Source organism: Dreissena polymorpha, chromosome 3, assembly GCF_020536995.1.
Source record: "Dreissena polymorpha isolate Duluth1 chromosome 3, UMN_Dpol_1.0, whole genome shotgun sequence".
Taxonomy (NCBI): Eukaryota; Metazoa; Mollusca; class Bivalvia; order Myida; family Dreissenidae; genus Dreissena; species Dreissena polymorpha.
In genome coordinates, this window is record NC_068357.1 from 147700705 (window position 1) to 147723304 (window position 22600).

Below are 22600 nucleotides of genomic sequence, written 5' to 3' on the forward strand. Positions count from 1 at the left end.
CATGAACATTGTTATAATTGTATAACATAGACAGTGTCGTCAAAAAGTAACATACACAATATATAGTGTACAGCATTATTCTTAATTACTATGTACAACAATAAAATGAATAAAATAAAATATACGCATATGGAGTAGTGACTGCTTAAAGACAAATATTTAATTAAGCACATAACATATTATTAAATATTGTTAATTTCATCTTTAACTATTTTTGCAATGTTTTAAATATAAGAAGTTGAAGGAATGTGCATGTACAAAAAACTCGCTAATCAGACCGGGTATTCAAGTGTCAAGGTTCATTCACAGTTTGCGGCATCTGTTTTGATAACGGATTAGTAGAAAGCCCACTTGTGGTGTAAGATTACACTTATTGGCACCTATTGATGATTACTTGCGCATTTTAAAATAGTTTCTTAACTTTAAACGATATAAAACTAGCTACATTTAATTCCGAAGACTTAAACCGAAAGAAATAAAAAAATGCTTTATTCTATGTAATATTTTATAAAAAATTATCACTGATTGTCAATATTATTATGCATTTCATAAGCATTTAAAATAAATTTAGCAAAGTTTATAATGTCTTTTTTATTAGCCGACTGCATTAGAATGTCATATTTAATTAACGTTGGCCACCTTTGAAAATATGGTTTTAAATGTTCCTTTCTAATTTCTCTATAAAGAGGACAAACAAGTTAAAAGTGATACTCGTTTTCTATAGCGCGTCGATTGCAAAACTTACATTTTCTATTTTCACGAAGTATCTTATTATAACGACTACTTTCGATCTCTTATTTATGTGACGATAAGCGAAATCGTGTTAGTGATTTTTTTGTTTTTCTTATTTGTTATAAAATGATAAAATGGTTATAACTCAAATGTGTTTTAAATCTACAATAGCTCATGAGTCTAGGGGAATTATTTATCTCACTATACCAACTTTGCTTGAAGTTATCTAATAAATAATTGATTTATGATGGTTGTTTGATCCGCCCATATATTGCTTAACCCAAGCTTGTCAAAAGTGTTTTTCTATGAGTGATGCACAATTTCGATGGTTATATGTGATGTTTTGTTGTGCAACATTGAATATCACAGAATATATTGCGTATTATTAATAGCGGGTATCGTCCATACACAGGCATAACCCAGGCAGCATACAGGGAGGCGATGCGTCTCGGTGAAGTCACGTATGTGTGTCGTCCATGCAGATACGCAGAGGCCCTCGACAATTTTGATTTAATAAAAAAAGGAATTCACATGTTTAACAATATTAATATGTAATTATGTTGTATTTTGTCAGTGTGACAGAACATTTATATCGTCTGTAAATGTTTGCTTGTAACTGTATATTTTGTCATAAATTGTGTGACTCTGCTTGTACATTTACTTTAGTGTATATATCGTAAATGTATATTTAAACATAAACAACAAATAAAGAAAATGATAAACTTCATACCTGTTTTATGACTTATTCCATTTTGATGTATACACGTGTATTTGTTTGTAATTTAAAACATAAAATAACAATAATAGGTTTAAGGCCTTTTTGGTTCATTTTTTGGCCTTTTTGGTACGCTTTGTGGCCTTTTTGGTAAGGCCTTTTTGGTATTCTTCTTTTTGGTATGCGGCCTTTTTAGTTTTCGGCCTTTCTGGACCTAAACCGTTACAACCTACACAAAGAGATTTAACTGGTTACGAGCATCGCTTTGCTAAAACCCTGCCGTCATTGCAAACATCGTGGCGATGATGGATTCAAATGTTCGTTTTATTATGTCAAGTTTTAATAACATTAAGTTCTTTTCTATTCCATTTTCACAAATCCTACCACTATTAAAGGGACCGTCAACCAAATTGACGAAAAAAGAAAAGTTCTAAAATACCGTGTTTTTTTATCAATTATTCATTTATATTGATTACAATATAACGACTGGTATATTACATTACTTGAAAAAGGTGTTAAGTTTTCATATTTTCAGTATATTCGGTAATACGATTTTACTGGGTATGTGTACCAGGTATCTACCTGTTAACTATAAATAACGCAAGTATACAGATTGATCATCATCGTCACGTGGTAAACCCAGGAATGCAAATTGTGCATGCGTAGTGAATTGTATATACATTTTGTATTTTATATATAAAATTTTATAGTCGTTGTTCATGCGCGGATTTCGACCAGTGCATGAATGAGCAATGAAGATCTGTACAACACATTCGATGACTTGCACGTGTGATGTCTTAGTAAATATTATGTATTATATCATCTTATGTTTTCATTTTGATTAGGTTTCAGACAATTGTAGATTATCCATAAATATTTGTGTTTTTTTAAATAAATATATTTGAACACTGATGAATAAACGCATCGATTTGTTTGTTCATGCTTGCTTGCTGCATGTATCCCAATAGTAAACTCATTTTTCCCAATTGAAGCACAGGTGGTTAGCGTGTGGCTATGATATTAATTAGTGAAAACATCATTTTGAATGATAAATAATCATATTATAACGAAAAATTAACTTTTCTGAAAAAAAAATATTTCACTATCAAATATATATATAACAAGGTATGCAACTCAAAATCAGCCCAAAACGGGGTGCATCGCTTTGAACAGCCATATCTTTATCAATTTCGCAGCGATTTTCACGATTTCGGTCTTATTCAACGCAGAAATGAATTTCCTTTCTGGAAATGTATATGTCTTGCAATATTTTTACAAATGCTGGGTCAACTTTTAAGAAATAACACGATACACAACACGCATGACCCAGTTGACAGTGATCATGCTGTCTTTAAGACTGAAATCTTCACGGAGTAAAGGGCAACTTCCCTATAAAGTTCATGTAGTTCGATACCATAATTCAATAAAACGTATGAAAAAACATTATTACCGTTCTTGTCGTAACATTCTGCATCAAGACTAACTGTCCAGCGCCGTTTGAAACCTTTGTTTACATACATTTCAACTAACTGACATTTTAAACATACGAGTGATTTCATTGGTCCAATGCGGAGGTGTGTCTTTACAACTGGAGATTTCATTCACAAAGAATACATGATCACTGTCAACTGGGTCATGCGTGTTGTGTATCGTGTTATTTCTTAAAAGTTGACCCAGCATTTGTAAAAATATTGCAAGACATATACATTTCCAGAAAGGAAATTCATTTCTGCGTTGAATAAGACCAAGATCGTGAAAATCGCTGAAAAATTGATGAAGATATGGCTGTTCAAAGCGATGCACCCCGTTTTGGGCTGATTTTGAGTTGCATACCTTGTTATATATATATTTGATAGTGAAAAATTTTTTTTCAGAAAAGTTAATTTTTTGTTATAATATGATTATTTATCATTCAAAATGATGTTTTCACTAATTAATAGCATAGCCACACGCTAACCACCTGTGAATTGAAGCATCGAGTCGTTTTTTTTCAAATCAAGTCCATCAAGTTAATCTGCCAATATATATAGCCCACAAATATTTTTTTTTTCTTGGTGTCAATGCAAAAATATATATATAAAATAACGTTGATTGCTGACATTTTTGCTTACGTCCGATTTTTTAAACGACGTCATTTTCAATGGGAAGTAATAAAATGGATTTGTTTTCTTGAACCTTTTGTAAATAGGATTGTCCAGGGACATATATAACATAATTCTAATTTAGCGTCCGTGGATTATCCGATTATTATATAATTTTAACCACTATATATTCAATTCAACATGAAACAACGTATGCAAAAAGGTTATACGAAATCAAACGCCCATTAGGATAGAATAAAAGAAATTCACCGTATTATTGTCGTAGAAGGAATTGTATTCGATTCTTTTTATCTAACAAGTATTCTTAAGTTTAATATATTTAGTGTGATACGTGAACCAACGCGTATAGTAAACTTTTTATAAAAACAAAACAAGTGCTGATTATGAGTTCATTTGTCACACATTCATTTACCGTGTGTGTTGATGGAGGAGACGTTATGAAAGGTCAACGCTTCCTGCGTTAATTTGATTATCCATTAAATTAAGTAGATCTTATTACGTTATTACTCCAAGATATGTAACGTTACAGACAAATGTTAATCATTCAAGATAACGAGGCACTAAAATAATAATAGTTTCACACGTACTCACCAAGGTCGTAAATATATAAGGCACTGATATTTATGGGGCGAATCGGTTATCGCAGATGGGCGGGGCGATGTGAAAACCTGGTTGGGCGAACCGAATTGCAAGCGGGGTGAGCAGGTATGGGGCGAATTAGTAATGGGGCGAAACATGGTTCACCCCATTAAAGGGGCCTTTTCATGTTTTGGCGCATTGACAAAATAAAAAAAAAATGTTTTCGGATTCGCAAAATTTCGATGTAGTTATGATATTTGTAAGGAAACAGAAATACTGAACATTTACCATGCTCTAAAATATCCATTATATGCATCATTCGACGATTTAAAAACATGCAAATTATAAAGCGTTGCAACGCGAAACGATTGAATAATTCGGAGAGTTCTGCTATTGTCGTTATATTTTGTGATAATACGAGGATTACTTATATAAAGTATTAAATACATCACTAATTTCATGAACACTGATGTCCGAGTGGTCTAAGCGATCGAATTTTCACTTCAGTGGTCAGTGGTACGAGCCCAGTTCAGGGTTACTTTTTTCTCTCTTAAATTTTATTCTTATTTTTTTTTAATGGAGCGTTTTAGATCCAATGTTTACAATCAATATAAAGCATTTAATGACAAACTTCAATACATGTCAAAATCTGTGAAAAGGCCCCTTTAAGATTACATCAATCATTACAAAATATGTCAAGTGTGTGGAGCCCATGTCTTAAAAGGACATTGGCAAACTGGAAAGTGTACGCGCTGGGCAGCCAGATTCATATCAAGAGAAAAAATATCGCGAACAAGACCGTGTTATCAATACGATGAAGTGACTGGGCCAACACCCATAAAGAAACAGAAAAAGATGGTCAGCAATAATTCTTCTAAATGGTGGCTGAGGGGCTGTTGCCATCAATGTTCATTGATTTTCATTGACCCAAATTCCTGGCAAACGACAAATCATATCCATAGATTTCAAAAACTTTACCAGAGATACAGTTTTCCAAAGCCGAAGTGCAAAACATTAACAGTTTTTGAAACAAATAATAGTGTAGTTTCTTATTCCGAATTTTAGGCATTATCACGAAGCGATAATTTATCAATGAATCCAAACACGAAACCCGCAATGTGCTCTTCTTATAGGATTATTACCGCTGCATATTAAGCGGTCGTTTTACGTTTTTTATGTGAAAATAATAGCTTATTTTACTTAACTTCTTGATAAATTAAATTTACCCAAAGTGTTGTCGAACGTGCCCACTCCTTATAATGGTAGCGGTTCTCTCGTCGCTACTAATCGTGCGCATATTGCGGTCATTCCGTTGACGTCGGGATTTATTGAAGGCATACAATATATTAAAATAAATGTAATTGTTATTTCATTTGCTTTACGCAACTCAGACACTCGCAACGTGTAAGGTCCATATTTAAAAGACTAACTAATTATTTAAGGTAGAAATTAAGGGGATGTTCTGTTTAATTTTCCATGAACATCAGCTATTACGATCGTGACCTATAACATGTGTCGAAGGACTGAACAATTTCTTGCAACATTTTTTGCTGCTATAAGTTTTTATGTAAGTCTCGGGAGTAAGGTTCGTAGAGCAAATGTCAGATGCATATCTAGAGGTCAATAGTAAAAAAGCACGAATATGCTTATGTAGAGATTTTGTAAATGTATTTCGACACCATTCGCCGTGTTTAAAAAACGTTTTCGCTCAGTTAAAAATATCGCCATGAGCGAGAGGAGCTGCAGGGCAAATGTTCCTTCTGTGGCTATAAAATAAGATTTTGACAATATGTCATTCGACCGGTCGCATGTCCGTCCTTCTGTCAGTGAGTATGTCCGTGAATGTTTCATGCCCGCTCTATATCTTCTATATACAAATATTGAGGCAATTGACAGAACGTACATGAGACATGAGTCAGTCATGCTGTATCAATCACTATATAAGTCGTACATGAACGTAAAATACTTAAGTCCCTATTTTGCATCCGCTCAATATCTTTCATGGCGGATTTTCATGCAACTTTTCACAACTGTTCAGATTATTGAGACGATTAGCACAATTAATGAATAAATCACACGGACTCAATGTCAATGTAGAACGTCAAAAAGCCTCCATTTCGTTTCTGCCTCATATCGCATGTGGCTGTTGTACAATTGTTCATGAAACATAAGTCTTATAGTTTAGTCATGGAGACCATTCTAACAGACATACATCCGTCAAGCAAACTTAAATTAAATGCAACATAAGAAAATTTAATAAATTTTGCACTTATACTTCTATGCCCTTCCTTTATTTCCTGTTGGTGTTGAATGGTTACATAAAAGTGCTTAAAATGTTTATTGGCTCGATGCGATCGGCAGAATGCATGAGAAAGTCATAACACTTCAAGTTCAAGATTACACTTAAGGGTAAACAAAATAAAGCAAGAATATAGCTGCCCTTTGAACTGCATTAATTGTTATTTATGACATGTTCTGTTGGGTAAGTGATGTATTTTTTGCTTCAGTAAAATATAGATTTTTTATTACATAGATAGTGTAAGGCCTCTATAGTATAGCGATTTAATTGAGATTAATTGCTGTAATTACTGAATTCACCAATGTTTATGACGGAGGACAATAAATTCTCTGACATATCAACCAGCCCCTAGCGGAACACAAATACAGGTTTACAATTATGGCAAGCAAACGCATATTAAAACATAATATTTAAATGGCATACGATCGTTTTTTTTAAATGCAGTCAACTCAATTCTCTATAACTGTGTAGACTCTATGATAAGAATGTCTGAAATACTATAAATACAGTTAGTCTGAGTGTGCTATTCAACGACACTACACACTTTATGACAAACACATATCAACATGACATACTTTACTTTAAATGTCGTTTCTATTTATCCATAGAACATAACTTACTGTCTTTCTTGAACAATCAGATGTAGCGATAAGATATTTTGGTGATACCAGGGACCTACACAAACATAGGTCCCTGGTGATGCCAAACATTTACAACCAAAGCGATAAATGGGTACCATACAGTAAGACCGATACAAAACCGTTGTGACTTTATACAAAGTCAAAGATGTCCATTGTGTACACACCGGTCTTACTGACAATAACGTAATGACGTCACCATCTAAGAATGAAAGATGTCTGCCATTCTATACATAAATGGTGACGTCACTACGTTATTGTCAGTAAGACCGGTGTGACACAATGAGATGTCTGCAAATATTAGAGGTTACATTACACTAAATCATTTTGTATCCATCCGTGGTCCAAAGATATCCTTTTCTCATCGGTATTAAAAGCGTTTTAGCGATCGCACCTATGCTTTTTGTGATTATTTCCTGCATCATGTGTGTGTCTGCAACATTTTGGCGCATTTCATTGGGGATAACGTTGAAAGATGACTGTTTGGGGTGCGTTTATTGAAGTACGGGGCTTTTGTCGAAATTTCTCTTTCGAAACTCTGTTTTCCGAGGGTGCTTGCCTTTGGGCGAATTTTACTTTCTTAGAAGTTGTGAGACCATATATTTTTTACTGCATTTATTGAAAGAGGACAGATTCATCTTTAAAATGATACCGGTCTTGCAAAATTTGATCCATGGGGAATACAAGAAAAATGCTTTGCAAGTTGGCAGTTTTATAATGGGACCCTACGGGAAATGGAATTAGTGTAATATAACCTAGACTGAAACACCAACAACAATGAAAGTTCAAGATTGATGTATCGATTGCATTACAAAACTATGCAAAACACACAATCTTTTAAATGCAAATACAATTAAAGATGTCCATTTAATAGCATTATTAACTATGACGGAATGTATTTAATCTAACCGGAGTAATAATGTTATATAATTATATTCGGACATTATAATTTCGGATAGAATGACAGGTTCGGTATTGCACAGTTAACAAATCTTGGTGAAATATTATAAAAAATAATTCAGGATAATGCACTTTATGAAAAGAACAAACCACTTGATTGGATTTCATTGCTTGCGACGGATATTAAACATATCTAAATCAAAACCAAATATAAAATGTATGTCTCTTGCTACTCAACCAGATGGACAGCTGCCTCTAGAAAGTGTATTTGAAAACCACAATTTTTTAAGTAATTATTAAATAAAATTATCATTTTCTTTTTTTCAATATCCATGACAGTTAATTTGTTATTGTTTTTAATTAAATCTTGTTATATTTATAACATAAACTTAAACGTGTGTACACTTATTTTCGCAATACTTGTAACAAAGCAATTTTTTAGCTCGTCTGTTTTCAGAGAAAAACCAAGGTACATTTATTGTCATAGCCAGCTCGTCATGTTGTGTTGTCCGCTGTCCGCGTCGTGCTAAAACCTTAACATTTTGTTAACCTTTTGAACATTGGCTCTAAAATCAAAGTGCTTCCACCTACAACTTTGAAGCTTCATATGTAGATGCACCTAGATGATTTCTACACGCCACACCCATTTTTGGGTCACCAGGTCAAAGGTCAAGGTCACTGTGACCTCTTAAAAATTTATTTATTCTAAACTGCATCGCAGCCGAGCATTGACACCCGTTATGCGGTGCTCTTGTTGTTATTTAACGTGATAACTGCAATTCATACATGTGATACACTTTTAAAATTGTTTAACATTTAAATCTTGCTATTATTTCTTCTTCAGTGGAAACAGGAAAGGTCGCTGAGGGACATTTTGATAAAAATGAATTCAGCAAAAATATAGCAGTGATAGGTTATCCAGGTATTTGTTTATCATTTTATTGCTCTTGATCATGCTCCTGTTTGAAGAAAAGTATATTGCTTTAAAAATATCAGTCTGTCCATTTAGGGTAAAGTGATCGTGAGTCGGACACTCGTTTATTTCTGTGTCATTTCATAACAAAACAATATAAGCAAGGAATATCCAACTTTGACTGGCTTTCAGCTCACTTCCTAACCTGTTCAAAAACACGTTTGTTGCGTGGAACCAGGGCATATATATATATATACAATGATAGGTGTTAAATAACGTTTGTGCTAAAGTGATGCTGAGTCGGACACTTTCGATATTGAGTTGGACACAATTGTCTTTACAGTTGTTTTAGGCATATGTTATGTTGTTGTTTATTTAAATGGGATACTTAAGTTCATATAATGATTGATACAGTAACTTTAAGTTAAATGTTATTACATCAGTCATTAAATTAACCACTTTGGAGGTTGATGTTTGTCTAGGAAAGGTTACTGTTACTTACAGGTAGATGGCATGGCGCTAGTCGGTCAATCCAGAGTCCAGTGGCCTTCAACACTTTCATGTTTAAACTTTACTAACATTAATTTCAATGCCCATTTGAAAGGTTTCTATGATTTTAATTTAACCATTTGTACGACACATGTTTTTGCACTAAAATATAGGTACAGTCTAACCTGTCAATAAAGACCCTAGTAAGGGATTGGGTCGTTGTGGGCTTTGTTCACAGGTGGTCATAATTCGCAGGGTCGATTGAAACTTTGCAAAATATGCTAGTAGGATTTTAACAGGTACCTTATCTATGTATGTGCTCTATTGCTTAAATGGTTGAATACTAATACATGTATAATGTCATAAAGGATTGAAAACACAGTTTTGATATTATATTTATTATTTCAATTTCCTTATGTTTTTATTATTTATTTCATTAATCATATCATGTATAAATAACTATTGACATACATGAACATGTGATTGAACTGACAAATTCCGTATCGATAATCTTTGCACGTTTTATCACGGAGAAATTTAAGAAAGGAATGAATATCAAAATGTATGTTTATAATTGGCATTGTACATGTAATTGTAACGAAACCGTAAATTTCCTTAATGAGTTGATGAAAGCCACAAACTTTTGTTTGATATTTTCGGCAATTAGTACATTAATCACGAGTCACTAAAATACAAAGGCAACTTCTTACACTTTCGACAAACTGATAAATGCATAAAAGAAGCAGGCGGCTACCAATTAGCAATGTGTGTTAAGTAAACAAACAACTGCTATTGAGTGCAGTAAACTTTGACTTGCCAATATCTTTATAGAGACCAACGAGTGTACTGGGTAGATGTTTATCAAGAGACTATCACAGCTTCATGTTAGTGGTGCTTCCGATAATTGTCTTCATACACTGTAACGGCATTTGGATCCTTTGGGTTGTCCTCTTCTTGTGCACAGAAGTAAACCGGTCCGACTTCAAGCTCTTTTTTACCATAAAAGTGCATCCCCACCATATATAGGTTCTTAATTACAACGCTCTTCATCCTAAAAATGATTTTAAAAAGTTAAAAACCTTCCATCTTTATTAATACATGATATAAGGGACAACAAAAGCACGAAGTACGTTATAGTACTTATCGCATAGTTAGCTGATAACCCCCCCGTTCACACATAGATGCTGCTTCTACTACGATCAAAGCGTGGCCGAAAACGTGGCCGATCGTGACAAATCGCAGGAGAAACCTAGTGGAGTCTTCATAAGTGCAGCATGATCGCGGTAGAGTCTTCATCATCAGAAAGCTCTATGCTCTCGCCACACTTATTTTGAACATGCTCAAAACAAACGTAGCGGGATTGTGGCCAACAATAGTCGGTGTATATATATAGGGGCATCGTAGTACGGTCGAAATGAAGACTATAATTTGCCAAATTGCTCGATTTCGACTCCGATCAGCCTCGATCCGCCCCGATCAAAACCTTTTTCATATTGTGGCTTGACCCGGATGATCGTCGTAAAGTCCCAGCTCTGTGAGAACGGGGGGGGGGGGGGGGGGGGGGGGGGGGGGGGGTAAGCATTGAGGCTGACTAAGTAGAGTGTACATGTAGTTCTATAAATAATGTGATAACGTTTTGGGAAATGACAGTATTTAATCGCTTAAGTAATGAAATTGCTTGGAGATTATATTTCAAAATGTACACTTTTACAAATGCATATCTTAAAAGATTACGAAATGCTCACAAATTACATCTGATATTGAGTCAGACAGTGTCAGATTCAATCCGTCTTCAATTGCGGAAAAATAAATAATCACAGTGAAGAATCAAATCAAGTTCTCAATATGCAGTGTGTCATTTAAATCATATTTTCCAGTTTAATGCACTTAAACCTACATATGAAAGAATAACTACAATAAATTTTGTGTCAAAGAAGGATAACTCTTACTATTTTTAAGTTGATTTTTTTTTAAACGCGGTCGTTGGTGTGTCTTATAAATGACGTCACAACGAACAGGGATTTACGTCACGACAAAAGAGAAGATAAATCTACATTGTTTAGTTGTCAAAATAATTAAAATGTCATTTGCTTCTGTTTTATGTGTATACTACGCTAATGATATTTGGATTGGAAATTGTACGACTCATGATTGCGTCTGACTCACGATCCCTTTACCCTAACATTAACTTTTATTTAATAATGAATACCTCATGGCATTATGCTGAATGTATGACTGGTTATAAGTATTCAAGTTGAAACAGCATAATTGTGTTACTTACACTGTTCGAAGTTTACAATCTGATGTATTTGTACAAAAGAGGAAGCCCTACAGACTTCATTATTTCACCCTGCCAGTTATATAGTCTTAAACTAAATCCCTAAATAATAATAATTTTTTCCGATTTCATGGTGAAATAAGCTATTTTTCCGAAACCAAAGGCTGTGCAACATAAAGCAAAAATATGAATGATTCTGTAGTTAAAGATGAATGAAATTTATTTGATGCCAGTTTTTTAGTTGTGATTCCATGTTATAAGAACCATAACCCTACACTTTCTTAAATTAAAGTTATTTTCCTTTGTTGTTTTTGTGTGATGTAACTTTTTAGGGTATATCTCTGATCAATACCATACACCATTTCAACATGAAACTTCATGAGTGTATAGATATGAATAGAAGAATTGCAATGCATAAAACAATTACCTTACACTTATTTCATTATTTTAAGGATTATACTGTATTCAGAGATGTTTTCTTTAATTCTTACATAATTTCAATCAACTAATGCCCCATTTTATCCTCAATGATGACCTCCAAAATGAAACAAACTGATACTTTTACAGTGTGCATGGCAGCTAATGAATATCCAAAATATGGTCTGATCACTTGTCATACAAAATGCACTTAATAAAACTAAAATTTAGTCAGCAGCGGGTGTGTGTTGGTTTAACTCAAACCTCAGTATTCTTTGATACAATTACCAGAAGTCAGACCATTTCTTGACAGTAATGTTACACATTTGTAAAATTTGATATATGGATGGTTTATTGGTACCACACTTAGTGAATATTGCAGTAATTGGGTCTGGTCGTAGGTCCAAGTAAAACTCTCTGTCAAGGCCAAGCTTAACGTGAACAAAATTGGAAAATAAATTGTCCTGCTTCATTAGTATGTGTGGACATTGGTCATGAAATCCCATCTACAGTCATTTTCTCCGTACCTCAGATTCAAGTAGGGTAGTTGTCAGTTACTCGCGTTTATATGAGTCATGTTCTGATAAAATGCATGTGCGTAAAGTGACGTCCCAGATTAGCCTGTGCAGTCCGCACAGGCTAATCTGGGATGTCACTTTCCGCTTTAACTTGATTTTCGGTATGGAGGGACTTCCTTCAAACTAAAAATACCATAAAAGCGGAAAGTGTCGTCCCTGATTAGCCTGTACAGACTGCACAGGCTCATCTGGGACGGCACTTAACGCACGTGCAATTTGCCCAGTTTTCTCAAAACACGACTCATATGTGAACTTCCATGTAGTACTGATTCATGTAAACTAGCCAAGGTAGAAAAAGTGCAAGATTGTTAACTGATTGCTGTAATAGGAGTGTAATACTGGTGAAAGCATTGAAAACCCCAGTTAAACAAACAAATAAACAAATGCACTGTTCTCCAGAAAAATTTCAGAAGCCAGTTATATTTTCAAAGTAGCCGGCGACTAAGCAATATAACTGGTGTATAACTTTTGCACCATTTTAATTGATATTTTGGGGAAAGTAGCGGGCATATAGATAGAATGTAACCGGTGAAATAGCCGGCTGCCGGTGCTTCCGGAGAACACTGAATATATGGTGAATGAATCACTATCTGAATTAAAAGGTTGGTGAAATATAATATTGCTTTCCTTATGCAGTGTTGTCAAACATTCTTTCCAACTTTTCTGTTACAGCATATTAAAAAAAATATTTTTATCCCTCCCCAAAGGTCATATAGATTATGAAAGAGCTTGTCAGGACTGTAACTTAATCATTTATCGGATAATTTGTAAGTAATATTCTGCAAATGAACATTTTGTGCAAACAGCGTGTTACAGCAAAATCTGTTTCATTATATTCCTAGTTCAAGGGTCAAGGTCACACCCAGTGGTCAAAACTGTTTTTGACATGCATGTTGTCTGGACCCTTTCCAGTGTTGTGCAGCCATCTGTGTGATGACACATTATTTTATTGTAATGTATACAAATTGAAAAACTAATTTAATGTTGCTAGCCTTACAGTATTTTAAGTGTTACTATGATTGTTGTTTTAAAATTTGAATCTCGTTCTGTGAAAACTGGGCTAAATGCATGTGCCTAAAGTGTCGTCCCAGATTTACCCATGCAGTCTGCAATCCTAAACTTGATTTTTGTTAAAAAGAGACTTCCTATTAAGGAAAAATTCGATCAAATCAGAAAGAGTTGTCCCTGATGAGCCTGTGAGCCTGTGCGAAATGCACAGGCTGAACCCATAGGACGACACTTAAGGCACAAGCATACTGTGAGCCTGTGCGAAATGCACAGGCTGAACCCATAGGACGACACTTAAGGAACAAGCATACTGTGAGCCTGTGCCAAATGCACAGGCTGAACCCATAGGACGACACTTAAGGCACAAGCATACTGTGAGCCTGTGCGAAATGCACAGGCTGAACCCATAGGACGACACTTAAGGCACAAGCATACTGTGAGCCTGTGCGAAATGCACAGGCTGAACCCATAGGACGACACTTAAGGAACAAGCATACTGTGAGCCTGTGCCAAATGCACAGGCTGAACCCATAGGACGACACTTAAGGCACAAGCATACTGTGAGCCTGTGCCAAATGCACAGGCTGAACCCATAGGACGACACTTAAGGCACAAGCATACTGTGAGCCTGTGCCAAATGCACAGGCTGAACCCATAGGACGACACTTAAGGAACAAGCATAATATGCCAAATCTTCTTAGAATGCTGCTCTTGTATGTACACATGCTGCTCTTGTATGTACACATGCTGCTCTTGTATGTACACATGCTGCTCTTGTATGTACACATGCTGCTCTTGTATGTACACATGCTGCTCTTGTATGTACACATGCTGCTCTTGTATGTACACATGCTGCTCTTGTATGTACACATAGTCAAATATTTCAGGTTTTGCATATGCCTTGAAGCCAGTATTAAGAAAACATGAGATGATAAAACCAGTTTTTGTCATTGACACAGTTGAGAAACAACAAATGTTTCAGGTAAAAACCATTTATTATCTTGCATAATGGTCCAGCAGGTGTGCATTTTCAAAACACGCTACCCCCACATAGTATAAAATAAGCAATTTCAGCATTTCGAGATTAAACTGTTACTTAAATCGTTATAACATAATTCTTTTATTGACATCATTTGATGCCATTCATAAAGTGGATCCATAAAAACTCTGAAGAGAACCAAAATGAATGGTTAACCCTTTACCACTTAGAAACATATTTTGACGCGTTTGTAGTCCTTTAGAAAGTTAAATTTAATTTAAGACCTTTCTTACTAGATTCAAGTTTCACAGGCGTCATTTCCAACCATTAGTTACTGATAAGCAGCCAACAGCATAAAACCTGAACAGACTGATCTGGTTTAATGCTGGTTGCAAAAGCCATTTTAACTTTGCTTCTTATGGGGGAAAGGGTTAAATTTATCAAGTGATATGTATATTATCAAGTGAAATGTATCATAATGTATCACAAAGATAAATTTTCGAATAACTTAATAGTGTCATGCAACCGCAGTGTTTACTACCGGATGTGGTCATCGATATTGTTTTAGACGTAACCTCGATAAATGTTAACCACGCTGCACAAATAATTAAAAGTAATTAAAAACGATTCAACCTTCTTGTTTTGCTTATTCCTATATAAAAGTTATAAAAAAAATCACATCCAATCCAATGGTTATTGAACTCATCAAGTTTTCAATAATCACCTCTTGAAGACATGTAGCCATGATTTTATATAAAAGTAATGAAGAGGAAATAATTAAAAGACAAACATTATATGAACACACGTACACATTATGAACATTCACCCTTTCAGTGCTGGAACCGATTAACCCTTTCAGTGCTGGAACCGAATTTTGAAGGCCTTAGCAAACAGTTTGGATCCAGATGAGACGCCACAGAACATGGCGTCTCATCAGGATCCAAACTGTTTGCTATTCTGATTGTTTTCTTTGAAAAAAATGGAAGAAAATGCTTATTTTAGAAATTCAGCAGAAGACATTTTAGCAGACGACAAATTTCCCAGCATGCAAAGGGTTAAAAGAATACTAGGCTAATGTTGGATTGAGATTAAGACTCAGTTTATTTGGCGGGGCCTAGAAAACTTAAACACTAGATGTTCACAGTTGAGTGCCGCGCTCAAAAACATATCTGTATTCAAAATTTAAATTGTGTGTGGAACTCAACAGAATTGTTTCTTGAAGGCTGAAACTTTATAAACGTATTAATCAGCATTCAAACTTTCACACCTTCAATTTTAGTTGAGGATCTCTTGCAACCATAGTTGTGATCCCTTTCTATACAAACTTTACATTTTTAACTAGTGTTACCTGCAATAAAACAAATATTTGTGCTTGAGGGATGAACTTTTACAAGCATAATACCTTAAATGTAAAGTGGCACACCTCCATATTTTGTTTAGGATATGTTCAAAATTGCTGTAAGAGGGCTCAAACTTTACAAATATATTAACAAGAGTATGAACTTATGTAACTTTATTTTATTTTATTTCAGACATAACATTTGTATGCCCCCGAAGGAGGGCATGTAGTGATCGCACTGTCCGTCAGTCCGTCCGTCTGTCCGTCACCCTTTGCGTTTAGGTTTTGAAAAATGCTCATAACTTCTATGTCGCTTCAGATGTAAGCTTCATATTTGGTATGCATGTGTATATAGACAAGGCCTTTCCATACGCACACAAATTTTGACCCCTTTGACCTTGACCTTGAACTTAGGGTCCGCGTTTAGGTTTCGAAATCTGCGTTTAGGTTTTGAAAAATGCTCATTACTTCTATCAAAGCGTTTATTGAGTGCATATGTCATCCTATGGAGACGGCTCTTGTTTTTCATACAAAAGCCGAATTTGGGGGCATATGTGTCTAACAGACACATTTACAGTTTCCAGTTTGGATGGATTTCTGATGAAATAAATCTCAACCATGTTCATTATCAGAAAAGTAATGTTTTCAATTGTTAAAATATAAGTGCTATTTTCTGTTTCAGGATGACCCTATGATCCCTGAACATAAGCGAAATAATGTCTTTAAATATAACATTACCAGCTTCGCCTCTGGATTGAAAAAAACCATTATCCAGGAAAATGAATTACTGGACACGCTTGAAAACATTTCAGGTATTTGTATTGATTAGAAGTATCTCCTTATATAATAGATGATTTATGGATGTTTTGTTTACCTTAATAGTTTTCGAATGCCATTGCTTTCAGGCCCTGTTACTCCGCGAAAGTACAATAAGCAAATGGGAATATAAACAAAAACATGTACGAATGTCAAATGGTGTTGTTCTTGCCAGTAATCCATGATTTAAAGAGTGAATGAACCATTGTTGAATAGTTAAAAAAATTGCATTGTGTTTAAAAGCAATTTAATAGCCAATTATGTAATAGCCAATTAGGAGAAAGAGCTAAATTGTGTTTGGTACCATATAAGAATCGCCTTCAGTGCAATGCCAATGCAGTCCAATAAAAGTCAAGGTTGTAGCCAGTAAAGGCTGAATGTTAGCAAATGTTACAAACAAATGAAAAATGTGTGCGTTGTCTTTGGGTTGCTGATTCTTTGTGTTTAACTAACAAATATTGTCTGCAATAGGCACCATGCTGGCACAGTAAGGAACCTTTTACAAAAATTATTGTGAAAAGCACACATGACAAAATTGTAATGCCCAATGTTATTTTGCCATTTTAAGCTTGAAAAAAACCTGAGGCTTCATTTAAGAAAACATGGTATACCATGGTATACTGTGGTAAGATGGGCATGGAATAACGTCTATACCATTATTATTTACATAATTTTTGTGATAGAAATACTATCTTGGGGATGAAATTTACAATGCTGCTTAATATTTAATAAATTTCCCAATATCAAAATTCTGGTTATGTCTTTTAATTATATTTGTATGGAAATAACACTTATCTCTTTTTATCAAATGTGCATTTGTAAACTTATAGGGTTAAAGATCAGTTGGCAGAAAAAAATATCTTAGTAAAAACATTTTATACTGATTTTAAAAGTGTTTTTGTTTATCCTAAGATGATTTAAAATATGTTTGAAATTAAAATAAGCCTCAATCTGGGAAAACTATGAGTAATATATGTGCCTTAACCCTTGCACACTCTGGGAAAACTATGAGTAATATATGTGCCTTAACCCTTGCACACTCTGGGAAAACTATGAGTAATATATGTGCCTTAACCCTTGCACACTTAGATACATAAACTATGAGTAATATATGTGCCTTAACCCTTGCACACTTGGATACATAAACTATGAGTAATATATGTGCCTTAACCCTTGCACACTCTGGGAAAACTATGAGTAATATATGTGCCTTAACCCTTGCACACTTAGATACATAAACTATGAGTAATATATGTGCCTTAACCCTTGCACACTTAGATACATAAACTATGAGTAATATATGTGCCTTAACCCTTGCACACTCTGGGAAAACTATGAGTAATATATGTGCCTTAACCCTTGCACACTTAGATACATAAACTATGAGTAATATATGTGCCTTAACCCTTTCACACTCTGGGAAAACTATGAGTTATATATGTGCCTTAACCCTTGCAAACTCTGGGAAAACTATGAGTAATATATGTGCCTTAACCCTTGCACACTCTGGGAAAACTATGAGTAATATATGTGCCTTTACCCTTGCACACTCTGGGAAAACTATGAGTAATATATGTGCCTTTACCCTTACACACTCTGGGAAAACTATGAGTAATATATGTGCCTTAACCCTTGCACACTTAGATACATATTTTGACACATTTGTAGTCCCTTTGAAAGTAATATTTAATTGAAGACCTTTGTTTTTAGATTCAAGTTTGAAAGGCTTCAATTTCAACCCTTAGATACTGATGAGCAGCAAACTGCATAAAACCTGAACAGACTGCGAGTAACTCGCAGGCTGTTCTGGTTTTATGCTGTTTGCACATAGCCATTTTCATTTTGCTTCTGCGTGGGAAAGGGTTAAATGTTGTCCTAAATAAGCCTGTGCGCTTAGAAAGGACATCATTAAAAATGAAAAATACAATAAAAGCGGAAAGTGTCATCCCTGATAAGCCTTGGCAGACTTCAAAGGCTAACCTGGGAGGACACTTTTCACACATGCATTAAGTCTTGTTTTTCCAGAACAAGGCTCAACAGGGTTCCCAGTCAACCTGGAAATCAGGGAAACCTGGACAAAGACTTCACTTTTTCCAGTCAGGGAATTTGGGAAAAGTTACTGAAATCCGGGAAAAATCAGGGAATTTTGTTTGGTCAGACTTTCCCGACTTGTGTCGAGAAGTCCATACAATTAAAACAGCAAATCGATTTCACTGCATGCCTATGGTGGCTTTGTAGAATACATGTAGCTTAGTTATGTCTGCAACTGCTATTTATTGAGGGTGTCTAAAACAAGAAATAGGTCGAAACTATGATCCTGTAATTTTTATTTTCCATCAGGGAAAAAACAGGGAAAAATCAGGGAATTGTGTTCATACAAAAAGCTGGGAACCCTGCTCAAATAGTTCCTGTTTGTGGGCCATGTCCTGATACATTTAGGTACTGTAGAAAACACATCCACACCATGGCTATTCTTTCAAAGACTTGGTTTGGAGGGCTTGTGATAGATGGATTGACCAATTCACCTTTAATACCAAAAGTTGTTTCAGATAATATGCTGAACACACTCAAAATAAACTGATGACACCCTGTTTTTAGACTTGTCAACTAAAAGTCTGAGTTACAGTTTTCAGTGATGCAGCACTCACTAGTATTTATACAATATCTTTCAGGAGTTACAGTTTTCAGTGAGGCTTGCATCAACTATTTATACTATATCTTTCAGGAGCTACATTTTTCAGTATGGCATGCCTCAACTTTTATACTATATCTTCCAGGAGTTACAGTTATCAGTGAGGCATGCCTCACCAGTATTTATACTTTATCTTTCGGGAGTTACAGTTTTCAGTGAGGAATGACTCACCTATTTATACTACATTTTTCAGGAGTTACAGTTTTCAGTGAGGAATGACTCAACTATTTATACTATATATCTTTCAGGAGTTACAGTTTTCAGTGAAGAATGACTCAACTATTTATACTATATCTTTCAGGAGTAACAGTTTTCAGTATGGCATGCCTCAAATATTTATACTATATCTTTCAGGAGTTACATTTTTCAGTATGGCATGCCTCAAATATTTATACTATATCTTTCAGGAGTTACAGTTTTCAGTATGGCATGCCTCAACTATTAATACTATATCTTTCATGAGTTACAGTTTTCAGTATGGCATGCCTCAACTATTTATACTACATTTTTCAGGAGTTACAGTTTTCAGTGAGGAATGACACAACTATGTATACTATATCTTTCAGGAGTTACAGTTTTCAGTGAAGAATGACTCAACTATTTATACTATATCTTTCAGGAGTAACAGTTTTTAGTATGGCATGCCGCAAATATTCATACTATATCTTTGAGGAGTTACATTTTTCAGTATGGCATGCCCCAAATATTTATACTACATATCTTTCAGGAGTTACAGTTTTTAGTATGGCATGCCTCAACTATTTATACTATATCTTTCATGAGTAACAGTTTTCAGTGGGGAATGACTCAACTATTTATACTATATCTTTCAGGAGTTACATTTTTCAGTGAGGCATGCCTCAACTATTTATACTATATCTTTCAGGACTTACAGTTTTCAGGGAAGAATGACTCAACTATTAATACTATATCTTTCAGGAGTAACAGTTTTCAGTATGGCATGCCTCAACTATTTACACTATCTTTCAGGAGTTACATTTTTCAGTATGGCATGCCTCAACTATTTATACTACATCTTTCAGGAGTTACAGTTTTCAGTATGGCATGCCTCAACTATTTATACTACATCTTTCAGGAGTTACAGTTTTCAGTATGGCATGCCTCAACTATTTATACTATATATCTTTCAGGACTTACAGTTTTCAGTGTAGAATGCCTATCCAGTATTTATACTATATCTTTCAGGAGTAACAGTTTTCAGTAAGACATGCCTCAACTATTTGTACTATATCTTTCAGGAGTTACACTTTTCAGTGAGGCATCCCTCACCTATTTATACTATATCTTTCAGGAGTTACAGTTTTCAGTGAGGCATGACTCATCTATTTATACTATAATATCTTTCAGGAGTTAAAGTTTTCAGTGAGGGGAATGACTCAACTATTTATACTATATTTTTCAGGAGTTACAGTTTTCAGTGAGGTACATGACTTGGGGTTTGTTAAACTCCTTGATTATCGGCTCTGCAATGAATCTGGCCTCTATGAATATCCTATCAACTGGTTTCTTGCGATGCCTTCAGCCATTTATAAGGTAAGAAGATTTAATATTTTCTTTTTTAAATGCCTTTAGTTTGTATTAATTGCATTAGGCGGAAGGATATAGAATTGACAGCGCCCTCACACTACTTTGCGGGAAGGGGTCCGCAGCCCTTAGGAGGGGGAATTTTCGCGGCGTTTTCCTTTTTGGGGGATTTTTTTTACTTACTCTTTCATTATTACATTTGTACATTTTTGCACTATATTCATTTCATTTTTCATAATTTAGTATGTTTGAAAAGATTAAATTGAAATAGAATTGAGATATAATAATCATGAGATGAGACACATCTTTCTATTAAAAAAACAAAACAAAAAAAAATTCTGTCAGTCCGTCTGTCTGTCACAAAACTTTCCTGGCTATATCTCAGAAACTATATAAGATATCAGCATGAGACTTCACAGATGTATAGATATAAATGAGGAGAATGAGCCATAACTCTTCACTTTCTTAAATAAGAGTTATTGCCCTTTTTTATGATGTATTTTTTAAGGGCTATATCTCTGAAACAATACAAGACTTTCACATGAAACTTCATGGGTGAACTGATATCAATGATGAGAAGTGCCATTCACAAGAACCATAACCCTACACTCTCTTGAATTAGAGTAATTGCCCTTTGTTGTTGTTTTATTGTGTAACTTTTGAGGGCTATATCTCTGATAAGGTACACGATTTCAATATGAAACTGCTTGGTTGTATAGATATCAATAAGGAGAACTGCAATACATACAAACAATTACACTTAAATATTTGTTTAGGATAATATCGTATATTAAGGGATTTGCACCCATTAATAAACAAACTTTATTTGGGTGGGATATCAATTTAAAGAATTTGGTTGTTCATTTTTGAGGGGTGGGGAGTATTTATTAAGCCACCTGAACAAATGGAACTATTTGGGATCTTTGAGGATACCCTGATAGTGTGTTAGGATCTTGATGTGCGTGAACTTTTTTATTCTGATGACTTCTCCTTCTCTAACTCTTAACAGATTTCTACAAAACCTCACAGACATGAGCATCGCTTACCCTCTTTCAAAGTTATTCAAATTGCTTTGGTCAGCAGAGCTAAAATAGCTTTAACATATGAAGATTGTAAAAATCTATAAAACCACAAGGGTCAGGGCTTTTATATTAGGTCTGTTATATCATCTATTGGTCCTTTACTGATTTTGTTCGCATCATGTCCCTGGAGTCGAATATAATAACACCACAGGTTAACATGATTTATATAGACTTGTATTATAGTGAGTTAGTAATCTTCTTTTTTTAAACAAGAATTCCAGATTATATCTTGAATGAGTTGGAAAATGGTTCCGGTCTGTTGAAAAGCATGGTCGCTAGGGGGCGGGGCATTTTTATGTCCCCCACCCACTATAGTGGGGGACATATTGTTTTTGCCCTGTCTGTTGGTGTGTTTGTTTGCCCCAACTTTAACATTTTGCAATAACTTTTGCAATTTTGAAGATAGCAACTTCATATTTGGCATGCATGTGTATCTCATGGAGCTGCACATTTTGATTTGTGAAAGGTCAAGGTCATCCTTCAAGGTCAAAGGTCTAAT

At 34.8% G+C, this 22600-nt stretch overlaps 1 protein-coding gene across 1 annotated transcript in view; it reads left to right on the forward strand.

The window, feature by feature from the left end:
- Positions 1–7390: 7390 nt before the first annotated feature.
- The window catches only part of LOC127871915 (uncharacterized), a 46105-nt gene continuing 30895 nt past the window's right edge, over positions 7391–22600 (forward strand). The window contains exons 1-5 of the mRNA XM_052415199.1: positions 7391–7432; positions 8810–8887; positions 14536–14630; positions 16649–16778; positions 20898–21028. Coding sequence (XP_052271159.1) covers positions 14577–14630; positions 16649–16778; positions 20898–21028 — 315 coding nt within the window. The 5' untranslated portion in view covers positions 7391–7432; positions 8810–8887; positions 14536–14576. The remainder of the gene's footprint in view (positions 7433–8809; positions 8888–14535; positions 14631–16648; positions 16779–20897; positions 21029–22600) is intronic.